Here is an 18,849-nt window from a genome sequence, read left to right as displayed (position 1 = left end):
AATAAAGAAATAAAACTTGATTCATTAATAACACAAATAACACAAATATAACTACCATTTGCACTTTTACAGTTTACAGAAAAAAATACCTCCAGAACTTGTTGTTTCCCTGAGGCCTTCATGTGGATGGTGGCCATCCTCTCAGCTAACACAGCGAGGGAGGACTGCATGGCCAGATGGTCAGCCATGTCTGAGTCCACAGCGTCAGTGGCCAGATCTTCTGTGAAGCTTGTCTGAAGCCGGTCTATTTCTTCCTGCACACTTTGAATATCTTCTATCAGACCCTGCAGACAATAACCAAAGGTAAGCCTATACAGCTCATGCAACAAACAAAATCTGGGACTAGCAAGACAGTAATGTAATGTTTACACAAAATACCATTTTACTCTGATATTAAAGATTCAAATTAAGCTGATAAAAGTGGCCAAAAATACATCTTCCACAGACTTCACTTTCTGCATCTCAGCTCTCTATGCATCATACTATTCAACACCTTCCTGTATGGGACTCACCTCATGTGCCTTTATGTGGCTATCTGGACTTTTATCTGCCTCCAGGGGCTCACAGAGTTTGGCCTCTAAAGCCTCCATTTTAGAAGAGATTGATTGGAGTGAACCCTGGTAATGCTGCTGCTTCTCCAGAGCTTCGTACAAAGATCTCTGCTTCTCACTGATCTGTAAGTGAACACATCAGGGTGTAAGTTTGAAATACCATTTATACCACTAGTAATGATAACCATTAATAAGGATAAATCTGATTTATAGAGTGATATTCTTTGCTGTTTGAGAACTCTTCCAAAATATATTAGAATAACACAAGTTTTAATTATCTTAAACTGAATAAGATGGGTACTAGTAGCTGAAAACTGTGTTTTAATGAAAAATATTTTAATTAAAAAAGCATGAAGGCGAAGGCTTTCACATACCACATTTTTTAAACTCTCCCATGAGCGCTGTAGGTCATCTAAGTTGGCCACAGATTCAAATGTTGGGTCATACAATTCTTGAATGGGAGCTCTTGTGAGTGTCCCTCGCCCCATCTAAAAAAGATATTTAGAGGGTGTGATCAGCAGTTAGTTGTTAAATGGGTAGTAGCCAGATAGAAATACTTTTATAAAGTCCCAAATCTAGTGTTATTAACACTGGAGAGTGTTAACTTAACAACTTGAGAAATAGCTTCACAAAACTAGAGAAAGACTTTTGAAAAAGAAATCCCTGTGATTAAATCAGAATTAGCAAATTTCTCAAGAAACTGCAGTTCTGCAGAACTGAAAAGAAAATCAAAAGGAAGCGAGAAGGCAGAAACCTTGGTTACAGTTGCTTCTGTGTGAGTTATAGGAGAAGGAGAACGACACACAGGAGGTGAAGAGATCTCGCTGTTAGTGCCCTCTTCACCAGACTCCTCAGTTACAGGTGACAGCAGGGTGTGACAGCGTCCAGCCGTCATCTGGCACGCCATGAAGGAAAACAGAGGGGCAGACATGCAAAGTGAATTGAAAAAGATGAATCATAGAGAAGGTGTAGATAAAAGCAAAAGCGCCACAGTGTACCTTTCAGAAGCATATTTTTATTTCAAAAAGGCAGCCAAACAGGTTCGGTTAATGAAATTAAAGAACCAAGCTAAGCTAAAACGATAAACAGTAGACTAGGACAAATGGTTTGTTTATTATTCACCACAAGCTTTACAGCAATCGGTATATTATGTTGTTCTCTTACCACAACAGCTTGTGTGGCAGATTTCTTGGATTTCTCCCCATCCATCTCCTGGAGATCCTCAGGCAGACCCTCTACATCAGTCACTGTTAGCAGCATGGTGGCGTGCTTGGCCTTCACTGCCAGCATTTTGCATTTTGAGTTGAGCGAGGCAATTTGCTCCTGGTAACCTTTGATCTTTTGGGCAAGTTCCTATTCCAAAATACAAAATACATGCAGAATATATCGAGCAGTTATGGGTTACATATAATACTTATAATGCAGAACTGACATTTCCATAAGCAGACACCAGGATTTTATTCATCAGATGAACAAACACAGCTCCTGTTTATGTTGATTTCCTTCAAACTTATTACTACACTCAATATTTATGCTGTATTGAGTTCATGACATGTCCAGAGACCCTTCTCCTCAACTACTCCCTTCTCTTTGGAAGAAAGAGTGGTAAAGTGAAAGAATTAAGGTAATATACTTCATGGTGCAGGATCTGGGCTTGCAGCTCCTGGATGTTGTTTGTGGGGATTGGTCGGTCCTGAATGACCCGATGTGCTTCCTCTATCAGGCCCTGCAGATCTCTCACTTCCTGTTCATACTGCTCGTACTGCACCACTGCCTCCTTGAAAAAGGTGAAGTGAAATAACTTGTTAATATAACATGGTCATTTCAAACCTCAGAATGTAAAAATAGTAAACTTTTAAAATTACGTTAAGGTCCATGTGAGTCCACGGCATATTAAAAATTGAAAAACACTTTGGTTACAAAACTTGCATTTGAGATATTTTCAGTCATTTTTTTGTGGGCTCAAAATAAATCTTCAAGGTTTCAAGTTGCTTTCTACCAGTATCCAGTATTATTGCACATTTCCTTTGAAAGCAGGGGTGACATTACTGTGCTGCAGCAGTAGTATCCCTCCTGTACCTGTAAGATGTTGCACTGCTGAATGGCTACATGCTGCAGCTGACTGGCTTCTTGCTGCAGACGCAGAGCTGTGCGACAGATGGCAAGGTTAGGCATCACCTCCTCTGGGACCTGAAGTGCACTCTGACACAGCTGCACGGCCTGAACCTGCTGCTTGAAGCTCTCCATATCTGCCAGCAGACGCTGAAAAAATGTACAGTTAATATTGAGCGAAAATTTTTACAATATACGAGATGAAAAGTAAGCAATCGAGGTACTTTAAAAAAAAAATCTAGAAAATAAAATAAAATGTGTTCATGTCTTATGGTTACCTGTCTCTGAGCCAGCTGTTCTTTGAGGCTCTGTCGTGCCAACTCTGGTGAAGTCAGAGTCGCTTGGACCTGCTCCAGAGCAACATGTAGAGCCTTCACTTCATACTCCAGGGCTTCCATACTCTGAAGACAGAAATCAGTTACACATTTATCACAAAGTATGAGCTACAAGTATTATTACTCTTTTGTGGAAATTCTACTAGTAAAATATGATTCAAAACTGAAATAAAAAACATCACAAACAATTAAGTGGATACAAAATCTTTCATTTTCTCTGTACCTTGTTTGCATCCTGCAGACTCTGCAGTCGTGTCTTGATGCTTTGCTGAAGCTCCTCGGTATGTCGACTGAGCTCACAAACCTGCTGGCTCATAGACTCGACCTGCAGCACCTCAGACAAAAGTTCTACTTTCTCTGCCATGGATTCAAGGTCCCCATGTAGCTCTCTAGACTCACGCAAGACAGCCTGAGCACAGAGAAAAAGGTCAGTGGTATGGTGTCCAAACTGACAGCTAACTGTTCCTTAGACAAAGGACTGAGCTGCTCCTTAAAAACACACCGACTCACCTGATACATCCGTATCTGTTCCTGCAGATGAACAGAGGAGTTCCAGATTATATTTGCCCTCACTAGGCTTTTGGCTTTTTCCGACCACCTCACAATGAAGTCCAGCATCTCATTATACTCATCTAAATAGCAGACAGCCTGAAAAGCCAAGATAAGAAACATTTAACTATCTCTACCTATGTTACTGTGTCACACTATTTATTGCTATAGAAGGATCAATGCTTTAGTCGTGCTGTGTGAAAAGACATGAATAAACAAACCTTTTTGAGCCAGTTGTTCCTACAGTCTGCTAGTCTCGACGTGTGATGATGCATTTCCGACAGCTTGCTGATGGCATCGCTTAGCTGTTTGGCCAGCAGGGGGTTTCTGCGGCCAAATTCTTGTACAGCTGCATCGAGCTCTGCAAGAGTGCGACCACAGGAATCCAAGTCCTCAAAAAGACTCTGAGAAAAAAAAGCAATATCTACAAGTTTATATCATTCATTGTTCTCAGTGATGAACAAGCAATATTTCAAGTCTCTTGTATCAACAACAGTACACACATAAAATAAACCTAACAAAAAGTAGGTATTCTACCTTGACCTCTTCTTTGGCATGGTCAACATCAGGAGATTTTTCCTTAAATTTATTGGAGATAGCTTTGAGTTTTTCTGACATGTCATGGATTCTGGAGCTGAAGTCCTCCTTTATTTCTCTAGTTTTCTGATTTTCTCTCTCTTTAGAGAGAACCTGGAAAATAGATGAGAAAAGCAAACCAGTGCCTCGTGATAAAGTCTGTGACAGAAGTGAAAAAACAAACAAACACAAAAAACCAGGCCCATCAAGGTCTAATTTACATTCAAAGCTATTTGTATTATAGAGTACCTGATCCTCAATAGCACCAAGTGCAAGCGAGACCTCTGCTAGTTGCATGGAGATTTCTGAAGGGAGTATGGTGTAGAGGTCTAGGTACTTGCTCTGTTGTTGCTCTGCTAATTTATCCACATTCTGACGATAGGTGATCACATCTCCATGCACAACCTATGCACATTAAAGAGAAGACTGTGTTAGTTCAGGAAAAGTGTACACATGTATGCCAACAGGGTCCTTCCCTGATATAATATATTCATATTTCTCCATTTAGATGACAGATTTACCTCAAGCTCCTGCAACAGAGAATCAATGTCTGGAGTTGGATTAAGAAGGAGTTCCCTGGTCTCTTGAATCCAGGCTTTTACAACACTAAGTTCCTTCTCCACTTCCTCTCTATCCCTCAGTTCCTGAGCTGCCTGAGCCCGTTTGGTCCTGGACTGTGTCAAGAGGCTGGAGGCAAATATAAAATTAATTCCTCTTATATTTTTGACCAGCAACATGGAGTTAACTTAATTTTGAACAGCAAATAAGATTTTTTCAGTATTTCAAAATCATTACTACAGATGCACTTGTTTAAAATGTATCATCTTTCTACCTTTCCATTCGATCTTGTACAGCTCTGATCTCCTTCAGGCTGGGCAGCTCGTCTTGTCCATTGGTTGGTGAAGGCACTTCTACATCATGCAGCAGACTGAGAGCATACTGGCGCAGAAGTGTAAGGGAGGACAGTTCCCGCTCCAAGTCCTGGCTCAACAAGTCATGCTGGTCTAACAGAGACTGCAGAGTGGCTTTGGGAGCTTTCTCCACAGCACTGTCAGGGAAACGACTTTGGAGCTCATCGCAGACTGTTTTAACCTTCAACATCTACAAAAAATGATTTTTATATAAGTCTTCTACTGCAAAGCTTAATTTTTTTATATATTTAGCAATACATTATTTCTCCCCATTGACTGTCTGTGTACCTTCTCTCTGAAAGTCCTCCATTCCTGCGCAGTGTCCTCAAGTACTCTCTCCTGTCCCCGTGCTACACTACGTAATCGTGTCCACCGCTGCCACACAGTAGTCATGGAGCGACTGATGGTGGCCTTGCTGGCATCACTCCCCACCAGCTCCAGCTGAGCAGCTTGTTCCTCTAAACCACTCAGCTTCTCTTGGAAGCCATTCACCAGAGATACAAGGGACTGAAAAATTGAGAGACTATCAGTAACACGCAGCATTCATAGAAGCACTACATATTTTATAAGGAAATAATGTCATGGGCTATCATACTCTGTGACTACGCAGCTTATCTTCAGCTTCTTGGCTTGTAGCTGCCTTTGCAGTAGAAAATTCAGTCAGTTTCTTTTCAGCCTCATTCATAAGCTCAATGACAGTCTGCCTTGCCTCCTGGTACGACTTCCATTGGGCTACACAGCTGAGAAAAGCAGAATATATAAGAGTATAAAATACCACTATTAACATCAATAATAAACTGCAGATAGAGGGCAGACTGCATTATCAGACTCTCCTCTCATTACCTGTGAAGGACATCCTGGTGACACTGGAGCTGATCTCGAACCTCCACGCCTCTCTGCTTTGCTGAGTCCACACTCACCCGTAGCTGCTCTTTAGCTATAGGGTTGACCAGGTTCTCCAGCTGAGGAAGGAGGGTTTGCAATTCCTCCAGGTGGATGAGAAACTCCTGCTCTGTGGCCAAGATGTTGGCCTGCTGCCTCAGACATTCTTCATAGTTCTCTACATCCACACCCAAGCTAGCTTGCTGCAGGAAAGATACAGCATCTTCCAGCCATTCACAGGCTGCTTGCATCCTGAAGTGGTATTTCTGACACAACACCAAGGCTTCCTCCAGAGTAATCTTCACAAAAAGAAATCACGAGAAAAAGACAAAAATAAATTGTTGATCTTATTCATTTAACACATTTAAAAATGGAACAGTTTACATTCACTAAAGATTTTCCCACCTGTTTGGCAGTCAGTGCTTTCTGAACATCTGCCTGCAGCTTTGCCATTTCTTCAAGACTTGTATCTACATGGGCTGGGACAAGCTCATTGGCACTGATATACTCGTGTTTTTCCCTGCTGCTGAGAGCAGCCACAATTCTCAGTCTGGACTGCACTTCTTCTTGCATGATTTGCTGCTTCCTGATCTCCTCCTGGACCTTCTCCACTCTGACATCCACAATCACAGCACAGTCAAGATCATCCCTGACTTGTTGCAGCCAGTCCAGGGTCCTTTTCATCTCTGTCTCAAAGTCTTTGCTTTGGATAAACCTGTTCTCACATTCTTCGATCAGCTCCCCAACTGCAGCTTGTAAAGATCGCAGCTCCTCTTGCCAGAGAACCACTTGCTCTTTAGAGGCATCATGAGCTGCTTGGTCCACACGAGGAGCAAGGGTGTCCATTTGCTCCCTGAGCCTTGACAAGTGAGAATTGGCACTCTGGAGACTGCCTGCCAGAGCATGGTAGTTCTTTAGCCTCTCCTCAGCGGACTGCGTCTCTGCATTAACTTTAACCAGCTGCTCTTTTGTGGCCTTTAACTCAGAGTCAACCTGCATAGCCATCGCCTTGTGGTCCTCAAATGACTCCAAGGTTTCATCCAGATGCTCCACTTTCTGTTCCACCAACCTCTTCAGTCCGTTGTACAGGCTCACAAGCTGGGTCATTTCCTCCGGGCGCCACGGCTGGCCAGTGCTACGAAATCCCTCTTTCTTCTGGTTCAGTTCACTCACAGCAAGACCCAGGTTACTCAGATCTTTCTGAATTGCTTTGTAATCACTCTGCAGGCTGACAACCTCTTCTGTTTGCAAGCCTACAGGCTGAGTTCCCAAATTATTGAACTGTTCCTCAAGTTCTTTCAGTGCTTTGTGAGTGATGTCTATGAAAGACTTGTACTCGTTCCTTGTAATAATGGCCTGCTGGATTTTCTCCTGTTTTTCTTTGGCTAGTGCTAATATGCTGTTATATTGCTGAGGAAGGGTGTTAAGTTTTTCATCCAAATAGCAGTGGTCAACTTCATTCAGAGTTGGCAATATTTCCTGGCCAGCTCGCTGTACAATTAGGAGGAGGTTCTCATATTCAATTGCCTGCTCAACTATCTGTTGATACTTCAGCAACTGTGCTTCCAATTCAGCATCTCCAACCATCAAGTTTATTTCAGGAAATGTAACTATATCAGCTTGCTTTAACCATTGGCATATTTTCTCTAAATCAGTCTTGAAATACTTCCTAGAGATAAGTACTTTTTCAAGTTCTTGAAGTTTCTGGCCACATCTATGAAGGGTTTTGTCAAAGATACTTTGCAACTCCTGCAACTTTGTCAGAATCTCATTCCTTTCTTCCTCACTTGCATCCCTCATCAGGTCTCTCCCCTGAGACCACAAGGATGTCAGCTCACTCTGATAGGCCTTCAGACTGCTCTGGATGTTTCGACAGGTTCTGACCTGCTTGGCTAGGTCATCAGGTAACAGAGCAATGTACTCCTCTGCCTGGGCCTTCTTCTCATTTTGCTGGACCCAGGAGATGGACTGACTTACAGCCATAAGGAAATGTGTTCTCTCAGTGAAAGCTTTGCTGAGGTGTTTTCTGCGCTGCATCACCTTCACACTCAAAGATTCGACCTCAGATTGTGTGTCAGAAATCAGCTGCTGCAGATGCTGTCGTTCACTGAGGCCCAGCCGTGCTAACACCCTGTCAGCATCGGCCATGGCCTGGGCCAGGAGGAGCTGCTTCGCCTCCAACTCACTGCAGATGCTCAGGTGGTCAAACAGAAAGCTCTGAGCTAGCTCAGGAGGAGGACTCATTTTCATGGCCTCAGACAGAGCAGGTTGCTGCTCTTCAGCCCAATCCCGAGCTTCTTTCAGACGGGCCTCCACTTGATGCATATCCTCTAGGGTCACCACTGAGTCTTGGATTTTTCTTTCAATTAGGCTTTGCATCTGAGACCACCGCTGCTCAAAGTGGCTGATCTGCTCTTTAACCAGCTCTTTGTCATCCAAGTTCAAATATTGGATGACTTTCTGTTTCTGATCCTTGAGGTCCTCAAGAGCACCTTTTTGTTCTTCGAGAGTTATTGCAAGCTTCCGTAAGGCCTCCAAATGTTGAGATGAACTTTCAGCATCCGTTCTGTGACACACACCCACACACACACACACACACACACACACACACACACACACACACACACACACACACACACACAAAAACAAACTTAAATTTGTGGAGGACTTTCAAAGACACATAAATATGACATTTTCTTGATTTATGTAGCTGAACTTCATCTCTAGGAGAACATCTCAGAAACAGCAATGTTTGATTAACAAATGTTCTTGATAGTTTGTGCCCAGGGACAGATATTTTTTTCCCAAGTCAAAAGTTTTTTCAATCTTAACAACTGCCTCAGCATCGGCCACGGCCTGATTTTGATCTATACGTCATGTACAAACACACCTGGCCAAATTGTCCCACTCTTTGGACACCTGTTCAAACAGCACCTCCACTGCAGCGATACACTCATGGTATTCCTTAGACCTCTGCAGATCTTCCTCTCTCTGGCTCTGAAGCTTGTTGGCCTGGTGACAGAGCTCGAGCCAAGAATGGCTCAGACGGTCAAGCTCTGCATGTTCTGGAGACTCTTGGCCGCCTGTTAATCTGCTCACAGTCTCAGTCATTTTAGTCAGGATACTTTGTTTGGACTGAAGTTGCTGGCTGCATTCCTGAGTGATAAGAAGTATAGTGGATGGTCACCGGAAATGCTTCCAAATGCTAAGCAGATCTCACTTTAATCCCATCACAACCCAGGCCAAAAATGTTACATTAGCTAACAATGACAAAATCACAAGCAAAGATCAAGATTCAATATACTGTACAATTAAAAAGCAAATAAAAACATAACACATAACCTCATTTAGAAAGATGTACAGAAGCAAAGGATATTTGATAGTTATTACTGAGGAAGACTAAGTCTTTGTGTGTACTGCTGAAGGACTGATATGATTATGATATTGTATCCTACCTTGGCTTGTGACAGCATGTTTTGTGCTATCTTGGTCTCCAGCTCTGCTGGTCTTCTGGAGAGGCTGAGAAGCTGCTGCTCCATGTCCTGGAACAGGCTGGTTAGGTCCTGCTTCTGTTCTTTGATCTCTCTCCAGCCCTCTGAAAGCTCTTGTGCACTGGACATTCGTTCCTCTATCTGCACAAATACACGGTAAAGAATTCTACAGTCAATACTTGCAAAATCATGCATTATGAATAAACCCTTGTTGATATATTTACACATTATAATTTCATACATTCATTTCAAAGTATACGTCTACCTGCACTAGCACAATGCATGTCTTATTAAAAGCATATATTGAGTTATTACTTAATTAACAGTGCTCTAGTACACCACATTGTTTTGCACTTGGTTAAGGTCTGCCAACACAGAACAAAACTTTACAACAAATCCTGTTTTATTCATTTTATTGCAAAATAGAGTGACTATGATTTTGATTATGATGATATTATAACAAATCTAGAATCATACAATTTATCTTTTATGTTGCAGCAGGAGGTTAAAAATGATACTGACTGTGAGTTTGACCTGCTGGACCTCAGCAGCTGTCACTCTTACGGCATCATCAGACAGGTCACACACAGAACAAACCAGGTCTAGGTAAGTGCTGGCCTGCTCCTGAAGTGCTCTGTAGTGCTTCACCTGTGTTTGCACAAGTAATAATCAAAAGAAGTTACAGAAAAATAACTGAAACAAACTGTCCCATTCCACAGCCTGGCAAAACCGTGCTGTGCTAATTACCTGCTTCAGTGCTTCCTGCAGACCGGATGGTCCCTGATCATTGAGCTGAAGCTCCTCTTGTACAGTAGAAAGCCATGTTTGACACTGCTGGAGAGTGTCCTGATGATTAACATGTTTCTGCAGCTCCCGGTCCAGACTCTGGTAAACCTGTTGAACAAGGTGAATATTACATACTTTGTCCTTCTGATTTTTTTCCTTTTTCTTCCTCTTCTTCTTCTATTTTTTGTATATAAACAAAAAATAAAGAGGTATGGTCATTGTCTTCTATTACTCACACGTTGGGCAGTACTGCAGATGGCAGAGTAGCTATCTCTGGTTCCCTGTATATGAGCCTGGACTTGCTGACTGATCTTAGTTTGAACTTGGTCTGTACAGCTGGCAACAAGACCTTCTCCCTTCTGCTTTAAGCTGGAAAGACGCTCCTCAAAACTGGCTATTTCCTCCATAATAGCCTGAAAATAATGACATAAGAATAAAACAGTTGAGTTAAGGAAGCACTTTATTAAACTGTGGATGACTGCTGTACTTTGGAGAGTGATATTATTAATATTATGTTAAAACTTTTACATTTTCAATAGAAATATGAAGTTGGTTACCTTGTGTCTGGCAAGTTGTTGAGTGGCTATCTCCATACTGCTAGTCTGCATGGAATCTGAGGTCACCAGCCTACTGGACATCTGCAAAAGCCATTTCTCAGCTTCCTGCAGCTCACTGTTGTAATCCTCATGTTCTTTCACCCACTCCACAAGGTTCTGGACCTGTGTCTGAAACAAAAAAGCAAATCTGTGTGATTAAAAACGATTTTCAACCTGTACAGCCCCATAAAAAAGGATAGGCTGTGGTCCAAAATTAACCTATTTTTTTTTATGTTTGCTCATTAAATATAATAAAAATAGCATAAGCAACAATTAAAATAATATGGTATTGGACTTATTTCAGACTCTCCAGTTATATCTGAGTGAAAAACAGTTCAAAAATACCTTAGCCGCCAGACAAAGGTCTTGATGGTCAGCCTGCAACCTTTTCATGTTTTTGCTGATTGTGGGATCATTTACTGTATCAAGCAGGGCCTCTCCTTTCTCAATGACAGATTTCACTGCTGACTCATGAGACTGGACCGTCTGCTGGATGGTCTGCATACATAACAAGGAGGAAATATATCGCGCATAAATCAAGTAGCTGTCTCTTTCACTTTCAAGTCAATGTCTCACTGTTGCCAAGCCAAAAAAGATTTAGCAATATGAAGTTACCTTGTACTTTGCTAACTGAGCCTTCTTCTGGTACAGTTCAGCTTTAGGTTCTACATTTGAAGCTAAAAGGTTCTTGGTCTCCATCACCCACTGTGCCTGGGCCTTGTACTTATCCATAAAGTCTTTGGAGAGTGAGATGCACTTCTCAAGGGAGCTATGCTCTGTGCGCAGAGCTGCCATAAGTTCCTCAAGTTGGAAGAGTTGAATGTCCACCTCCTCTTTGAGCTGCTCAGCTTCAGGTTCTTCCAGGAATGCCATTGCTCGCTCTGTCTTCTCCCTCATTGTTTTTAGGTAAACATGACCCTGCTCCATGTCAGCTTGAAGAGCCTGAAATGAAATGGACTAGTATGACTTATTGATTTCACTATTGTGTTACAATATTTCCAGCCAGAACATAGCTTAGAAACAACTTAAGTTATTATGTAAGTAATAAGAATTATAATATGAAAACTAACCAATTTTAACTTTGCCAGCACAGCACATCTATATTCTTAACTCACCATCAAATGCTGAGCAAACACCAGATTTGTCAGTATGATTGAATTTTTCTTGATAAAACCTATCTTTATAAGTTCAGCACTGAACAAGCACATTGCTAATTGTTTAGGCCTTCATATCTGTATCTGTATGAGGCCTATTCCTGTGAATGTCGTTACAGACATTATAAGCATAAGATATGCATGCTATGTTATACCTCTAGTTTCTTCATCTTTCTCTCCATGGCAAAGCGGTCCACTATATCAACACTTATAGCCACAGTACTGAAGTTATTCTGAGCTGTGCTGAGCCAGTCTGAGAACGTGGTGAAAACACACTGTGCCTCTTCAATGCAAGACACCTCTTCCTGGAGCTGTTTGATAGTCTCCTGCAATACACAGGCAAATTAAAAAAAAAAAAAAAAAAAGCAAAAGAAAAGAAAGTTAGGGTGCTTAGGGTAGCATAACTGATCAAATCTTTACAATTACCAGTAAAAAATATAGATTTACAATATTGATATAGGCATATTTTAATGTTTCCAGCTACAGTAGCGGTTACTGTGATGCTGTGTTCAAGATCATGTTACCAGTAAATGCAGAAGCAGGGCGTGGTAGCGGGCTGTGATCTGGGTGGCTCTGGTACTGATCCTGCTGCTAATATGTGTTTCATCAAGAACCTGCTGAGCCAAAAGACTAAGGCCCTCCATTTCGTCTTGATAAACCAGCACTTCCTCCTGCCAGCTCTAATTAAAGAAGCATGCTATTAATGTCAGGACAAGACCTGGATAATTAGATTTTATTACATTCATTACGTAACTACAGAACAAATTAATTCCTTCAACATAGAGCCATGAAAACTGAAAAAACTAAATGACTGGATAGAGAGACAATACAGACTCATGGGTGACACAGTAATATGACAAAATTATTCAGCAACTAATTACTTACAAATCACTGTGCAGATTTGCACAGCCTGGAAAATGTTTTCATGAGTATACCCTTTGTGCATACTAAACTAACCTTTATAAGCTGCAGCTGAGCATCTTTAGTGGCACGGTCAGATCGCCGATGATTGCGCAGTTGTGCTTTGGTCTCCATGCCCTTTAGCCAGCTGTCAAGACGCTGGAACTTTTGCTCCATCTGCCGAAGTTTGGCTAGAGCACTGTTGAGTTGGGCTCGGGTGTCAGACAGCTGGGCCTGGTAAAGCCGCCACTCCTGCTGAAGTGTTTCTAGAGCTCTGTCTTCTAGCTGAGGCAGGCCCCAGGGAATGACAAGTTCTCGACTGACCAGTAGGGTGTTTAGCAAAGCCTGGCCCTCTGTGCAGTGAAGCTGCAGTTCCTGCAATTATATAAATGCTTTCACATAATATATTCACTGACTACAACTTATGACTGTGTAATGGTGTTTTCTCACAGCATTTCATGCTTATTGAGTGATAATTTCCACAGTAATAATTTTCAGACCTGCAGCTTTTGAAGAGTCTCTTCCAGCATATCAACATCACCCTCCAGCTGGGTGTAGCAGCCAAGCTTCTCTTGTTCCTGTTCCAGCCACTCCTCAAATGCATGAAGGCCCCGTTGATACTCTTGGTGGGCTTTCACCAGCTCCTCTGCTTTGCCAACTGCCCTCTGAAGAAGTGGACAGTGATAAAAATTCAGCTTGAGTTAGTAGTGTAATATTATTTTTCCTAAATTAACCCACAGATGAGTCTCACTTCTTATTTTTATAGAATGTATTCTTTTGCAAACATCATTTGGTTAATTTTTTTGTAACAAGTAGTAATACTGAAAATGAACCTGCATAAGATTCTAGAGCTGTTCAAATGTATTGTTTATTACCATTGCACTGTCTTTGACAGTGTTATAGCGCTCCTGCAGATCTTGGAGCTCCAGTTGAGTGACATAGTTCTCAGTGATGCTGGCACTCTTTGCTGTTATGGTGTCCAGAAGGGTATTGTGGCTGAGGACTTCCTCATACAGTAACTAAACAACAGAATTAACAGTTAATTGTAAAACTCTGCTTCTAAGCCTATTAGAGTGGATGTAGTATGTAGTAGTCATATTAGTAGAAGACCTTAGCTTTGCTCAGATTAGCGGTTTTATCTCTTATCTCTGGGCACTGTTTATCAGCAGGATCGAGAATCTCCTCAACACGCTCGATCCAAGCAACAAATTGGCGTACATCTTCCTGGTAACTGGTCCACTGAGACAGGGAACCCTCCAGCTGACTATTGAAGTTAAAAAGGAAAATACTGTCAGTCAGTGTTTATAGCAACAGCAGCAATACAAGAAAGCAGAAGCAGACTCAGAAGAGGATGCCTACGCTTTCCATAGAAATACATACTGAAGAATGAACTATAAAGCAACCAAAGGTTATTTGTTGTTACTTTTGGTAAAGAACAAACCTTTTGCATTGAATAGAAGCAGAGAGCAGGGCATCCCAAGAATCTTTAAGGTCCTGTATTTGTTTTTGGACTGCAGGTACTCCCTCAGCTGAGGTGTTCCTCTGAACTGACTCTCCTCTTGTGATCAGCATCTTTAGCTGGATCTCCTTCTCCTGGCGTGCAGTTAGCAAGGCCTTGTGCAAAATTCACCCATATGCATTTATTAGAATCCTGTATTGATATGTTTTACTTTAGAAAACTAATAGTGACTTTATATACCTCCAGCTTGATCATCCTGCTGTCAAGAACATTTTTGTCAGCTGTAGGAGCACAGTAAGTCTGCAACATATGGCTGGTATCAACCACCCAGTTCTGTAGCTCTTTTAAACCTTGGGAGAAAAGCTGGTGTTCAGTGACTATCCGATCAATTCGTGAAGCCTTTTCCTGCAGAACCATTAAGGAAACACAACCAGAAAGTTACCAATACACGTAGGTTTGACCGATGAATCCACAGCAGCTTCAAACTGAAGTGTACATGCAGATCTGGATGTCTTGTAAGGGTTTATTACATAAGAAATAAATGCAATTAGTTTGTATTTCCTCATTAAAAGAGCTACAATAACAAAAGAAAGGACTCAGTGTTTAATCATGGTGAGTTAGTAGCATCACTGTTTATTATCTGTAAAACATTATTAAGTCCGAGCTCTGTCCAGTCTAGTGCCTCTGTCGTCTCTCCACATCTACCCAACAAATGCCCCAGTGCACAAGCAGTTTGGTAAGCATTACTTTACCTTGGTCAGGTTGGTTAAAGCTAGGTACTGAGCAGAGAGTTGCGACACATGGTGCACAAAACCCTTGCCGGCAGCATGTTCATCCCACAAGAGCTGGGCCTTCTCTTTCAGCCTGCTCAGCTGAACCTCCTGAGAGGCTAACTCCTCAAGCACAGACTGGAAGAGCACAAGCAGGTTATCAAAGACGCATGCAAGCTGATGCACAGATATATAAGACAGTTTAATTCAGACACACAGCAGGGAGTTACAAATGGGAACATGTCAAAAAGAAAAGCAAAAGAGATATCTTGCCAGTGTTACTCTCAGTAACGCTCTTGGTCATGACATGCAGTCAAGCCCTCAGAAAATAGTTGGTGGACAGGGTTAAAGAAAGAAAGTATTTCAAAAGCAATTTTTTAAAACGCAAGTTGAGTATTAACTCATATTAAAGACAAAAGTTAAAAAGTGTGAGTAGCAAAGAAGAGCAGAAAGCATTGGCAGTTAGCTTAAGCTCTTCGCAATGCATCCAAAGTGAAGAGCAGCAATACTACAACTTTGTAACTTAGATGAAATGGACAGCGTGTGTGAATGGAAGTCAGGTTCACACTATGAGTGTTGAGTGTTGCTGAACTTGAGCATGAGTGGCTTCTGTGGGTGGTCCAAGTGTGGTTGATTTTGAACATTAATACCTGTAGCTTATGAAGCTCCAACTTCTTGGCTGTGAGATCATGAAGTCTTGTGCTGCTCTCCTGTACAGCCAGCTCTGTGGCATTTAGGAACTCCTGAAGAGGTTCTGCACTTGCCTCAAATTCCTTCATCTGTGACAGAAGGTTCTGAAACACACAGATGGACTGCTGTAGAATATCCCACGCCATTAAACTGATTTCTACACTAAAGGTTTTAGGGAATGAGATGGTCCCGGTTAATGAAAAGAGACATTTGAATGCTCACTTGTAGACATGTCTCTCTGCTGTGCAGATTGGACATCATGTTTTTCCAGTCCTCTCTGGCAGTGTTCATTTTAGCCCGAATGGCATCAACTTTATCTTTAGCTGTAACACTAGAGACAAGCTCACCATTCACAACCACAGCATTCAGCTTTGACTGACCTTGTTCCCTATCACTTAGAAACTCCTGTGAAGAAAAAAAAGGAGATGAGCAATAATTAGTGATCAATTATTAGACTGACATATCTGCCAAAACTCTACAGATGGTAGGTCATTTAGTTCCTTTCATCTATGTTACATCTAGACAATGAATTTTCATGGCATTTGGCTGTAAGTGCTGTACCTGAATCTTCTGCAAACTAGACGAGGCCTCATTGAGATTTTGAGGTACGTCAAAGCACTTGGCCGTGTTGATTTTGGCATTGACCAACCATTGCTGGAACTCTCTGAAGGTGGAGCGGAAACCTTGTTCTAACAGCTTCTCTTTGCTCTGGCACTCCCTGGAGGCTTGGAGACTCAGACTAGAAACATGTCATGAAGAATTTCATTAAAAAATTTCTCTTTAATCGTATAATGTTTTCTGTCAATTCTGAAAATGTCAATCGTATTGTTTTACTGTCATTTGCGAGTGTCTTGGTCTGTATTTTTTTAATACATGAAAAAACTAAAATGTCACATTTTCCAATGTAAACAATAGTTTTCATTGAAAAAAAAAAACATGATTACTTTGACTCACCTGTTGTACTCCTTAATGAGAGCAGACACTCTCTCTGACTGTGTGCCCATTTCTCTGGAGAATCGGCACAGGTCGTTCAGTTTAGTCTTCAGACTATCAGACATGGGCTCAGCTTTGACAAGTTCCTCCAAAGTGTCCTAAATAGAAAACAAATATGAAGTGATGAACCATCACAAAATAACTGTTAATTAATATTAACATCATTGGAACCAAACTAAGCCCACACTTGCCTTTGCTATCTGCCAGCCTTTAACAGCTTCCTCTCCATCAATTTTTCTCTCTGCTTGGGTCAGCCTTAGTCGCCAGTCCTGTAGCTGGCGGCTAAAGTCCTGCAGGTCCTGCTCCAGCTGTGCTGACAGGCTGTTGAACTCCTGTTCAGAGCTTGCTATCTGTGAGAGTGTGGTCTCTAGACTTGCACGTGTCTGCAGTGCTGCCCGCTCCCACTGTTCCCATGATGACAAGAGGGCTGCTTCTTCTCGCTCTATAGCCTCATATCCCCCTGAGCCAGTATAGTCTCTTGCCACTGCTCCGCATCTTTGAACTCGGCTCAGCCTCTCTCTGCCTCGCTGTTTAGAGTCAAGCAACTCCTAGAAAGAGCCAAAGGAATGGCAAACAAATTAATTGCAAATTTCTACCAAATAAATTTGTAAACAGCAGCACTGGATATAACCAGAAGAATATTAGCAAAACCTGTAAACTCAGTTAATGTAGCCCACTACACTGAACATCTTTTGTATTTATCATTCGATATTTGTTAAGTTTTCAGGATAAATCCATGCACAGTGTGCCAGTTGTATGCTCAGTCGCACTCATGGTCTGACAAAATGAACAGTGTACTAAATTCTTCTGTTTGATTCTGGTATAAATATTTTTTCTGCCACACAATCTTTGGGACCTTTTTTTATCAGTTTGACAACCCCACTCCATACTTTTGCCAATTAGAGGCTTTTACAAATAAATGAAAAAGTAAGTTTCTTAGGTTTAAAAAACAGAGGGGGGCAGTTTGATCGGTTTAAACATGCCTATGGTTGTCTACTAAGTGCCTCCTTGTGGAAGTTTTCAGGCTATAGCTGGAAAAGGAGACATGCACCACAGCAGAAAAAAAGAAACTGATGGGACATCAGGTAGCCTCAAACATTTTTTGCTGTAAATATAACCTATTATGATTATTAAGCTTCCTCACCTGCACTTTGGAGAGCTTTCTTTTAATGGAGACTGAGTCTCCTGACAGGTCAGACCAGCGCTGGAGTTCCTCTTTTGCTGAAATTAGCCAGTCGTTGAAGTCTCTCACAGCATCGAGATACTGCTCATGCTCAGAAACAATGTTTTGCATGGACTGCACTTTACCCTTTGGAGAAAAAAGACAACATAAACACCTAATGTTGGATATGTATGCGGCACTGTCTGTTTAGCTGTCCCATTTTCCTGTATTGATGATCAATAATTCAATAGTTATTTGTAAGCACCATTCAACCTATGCTTGAAGTTAAATCACCTTGACAACAGCCGAGATATCAGCAAAGTGTGCATTAAGCTCTGCCCTTGACTCTGGTCCAAAGGTCTGGTCGCCAGTTTTTTCATGCAACTCCACCGCTTTGTCTGTTAGGCGTGACAGGACTGCTGCATGAGCGTCCACATCAGCCTGGATGGCTCTGAGGCGCTCAAGTAAAGCCGACTTCTCTTTGAGGCCTGGCTGCTGAGGCAGAGTAATCCCCACCTCCTGCTCCACTGACTCCATCCACTGCTGCAGCTGGCTCTTGTTTTCCTGATAGCTGGTCCACTGGGCTACTGTCCACTCCAGACGACTACAAACAATGACAAAATCTTATTAAGTAATGAAGACTTGTGCATAATCAAACAAATTCTTATTATCTTCTACTAAAAATTATGATGTAACTTTTATCAGCCCTCTACCTGATAGCTCCCCTGTAGAGGACACGTTTCCTACCTGTGACAGCTCATAGAAGTCATCAACATGTTAGCCCAAGCATCCTTCAGGCTCTGGAGCCGCAAACAAATTACTTCTTGCCCCTCCATTCTGTTGTGCTTTAGAACCTGTTCACCTTTTCCTACTGTCATGTTGAGTTTCACCTCACCTTCACCTTTCATTAGCAGGATATCCTGAACAGAAGA

The 18,849-nt window shown here is 41.8% G+C and overlaps 2 protein-coding genes across 2 annotated transcripts in view; both read right to left on the bottom strand.

The window, feature by feature from the left end:
- Positions 1–16,797, bottom strand: part of LOC115772248 (nesprin-1-like) — a 40,365-nt gene extending 23,568 nt beyond the window's left edge. Inside the window, exons 1-40 of the mRNA XM_030718328.1 lie at positions 16,717–16,797; positions 16,324–16,501; positions 15,985–16,167; positions 15,723–15,866; positions 15,055–15,210; positions 14,543–14,707; positions 14,285–14,457; positions 13,954–14,107; positions 13,719–13,862; positions 13,344–13,508; positions 12,901–13,218; positions 12,468–12,623; positions 12,099–12,269; positions 11,405–11,731; positions 11,135–11,287; positions 10,751–10,918; positions 10,430–10,606; positions 10,155–10,301; positions 9,930–10,055; positions 9,372–9,548; positions 8,807–9,072; positions 6,322–8,482; positions 5,878–6,215; positions 5,630–5,774; positions 5,323–5,541; positions 4,956–5,224; positions 4,645–4,810; positions 4,373–4,528; positions 4,085–4,237; positions 3,769–3,951; positions 3,509–3,646; positions 3,222–3,407; positions 2,942–3,064; positions 2,631–2,813; positions 2,185–2,328; positions 1,716–1,904; positions 1,306–1,446; positions 926–1,039; positions 513–674; positions 90–284 (exon numbers count right to left, since the gene is read on the bottom strand). Of these exons, the coding sequence (XP_030574188.1) occupies positions 90–284; positions 513–674; positions 926–1,039; positions 1,306–1,446; positions 1,716–1,904; positions 2,185–2,328; positions 2,631–2,813; positions 2,942–3,064; positions 3,222–3,407; positions 3,509–3,646; positions 3,769–3,951; positions 4,085–4,237; positions 4,373–4,528; positions 4,645–4,810; positions 4,956–5,224; positions 5,323–5,541; positions 5,630–5,774; positions 5,878–6,215; positions 6,322–8,482; positions 8,807–9,072; positions 9,372–9,548; positions 9,930–10,055; positions 10,155–10,301; positions 10,430–10,606; positions 10,751–10,918; positions 11,135–11,287; positions 11,405–11,731; positions 12,099–12,269; positions 12,468–12,623; positions 12,901–13,218; positions 13,344–13,508; positions 13,719–13,862; positions 13,954–14,107; positions 14,285–14,457; positions 14,543–14,707; positions 15,055–15,210; positions 15,723–15,866; positions 15,985–16,167; positions 16,324–16,501; positions 16,717–16,766 (9,063 nt within the window). The 5' untranslated portion in view covers positions 16,767–16,797. The remainder of the gene's footprint in view (positions 1–89; positions 285–512; positions 675–925; positions 1,040–1,305; positions 1,447–1,715; positions 1,905–2,184; positions 2,329–2,630; positions 2,814–2,941; positions 3,065–3,221; positions 3,408–3,508; positions 3,647–3,768; positions 3,952–4,084; positions 4,238–4,372; positions 4,529–4,644; positions 4,811–4,955; positions 5,225–5,322; positions 5,542–5,629; positions 5,775–5,877; positions 6,216–6,321; positions 8,483–8,806; positions 9,073–9,371; positions 9,549–9,929; positions 10,056–10,154; positions 10,302–10,429; positions 10,607–10,750; positions 10,919–11,134; positions 11,288–11,404; positions 11,732–12,098; positions 12,270–12,467; positions 12,624–12,900; positions 13,219–13,343; positions 13,509–13,718; positions 13,863–13,953; positions 14,108–14,284; positions 14,458–14,542; positions 14,708–15,054; positions 15,211–15,722; positions 15,867–15,984; positions 16,168–16,323; positions 16,502–16,716) is intronic.
- Positions 16,798–16,916: 119 nt separating this feature from the next.
- LOC115772754 (nesprin-1-like) overlaps positions 16,917–18,849 on the bottom strand; it is a 30,554-nt gene continuing 28,621 nt past the window's right edge. The window contains exons 51-54 of the mRNA XM_030719135.1: positions 18,665–18,837; positions 18,212–18,521; positions 17,900–18,064; positions 16,917–17,303 (exon numbers count right to left, since the gene is read on the bottom strand). Coding sequence (XP_030574995.1) covers positions 16,917–17,303; positions 17,900–18,064; positions 18,212–18,521; positions 18,665–18,837 — 1,035 coding nt within the window. The remainder of the gene's footprint in view (positions 17,304–17,899; positions 18,065–18,211; positions 18,522–18,664; positions 18,838–18,849) is intronic.

The sequence above is a fragment of the Archocentrus centrarchus genome, chromosome 22 (genome assembly GCF_007364275.1).
Source record: "Archocentrus centrarchus isolate MPI-CPG fArcCen1 chromosome 22, fArcCen1, whole genome shotgun sequence".
NCBI classification, from domain to species: Eukaryota; Metazoa; Chordata; class Actinopteri; order Cichliformes; family Cichlidae; genus Archocentrus; species Archocentrus centrarchus.
This window is presented reverse-complemented; position numbering and strand designations above follow the sequence as displayed.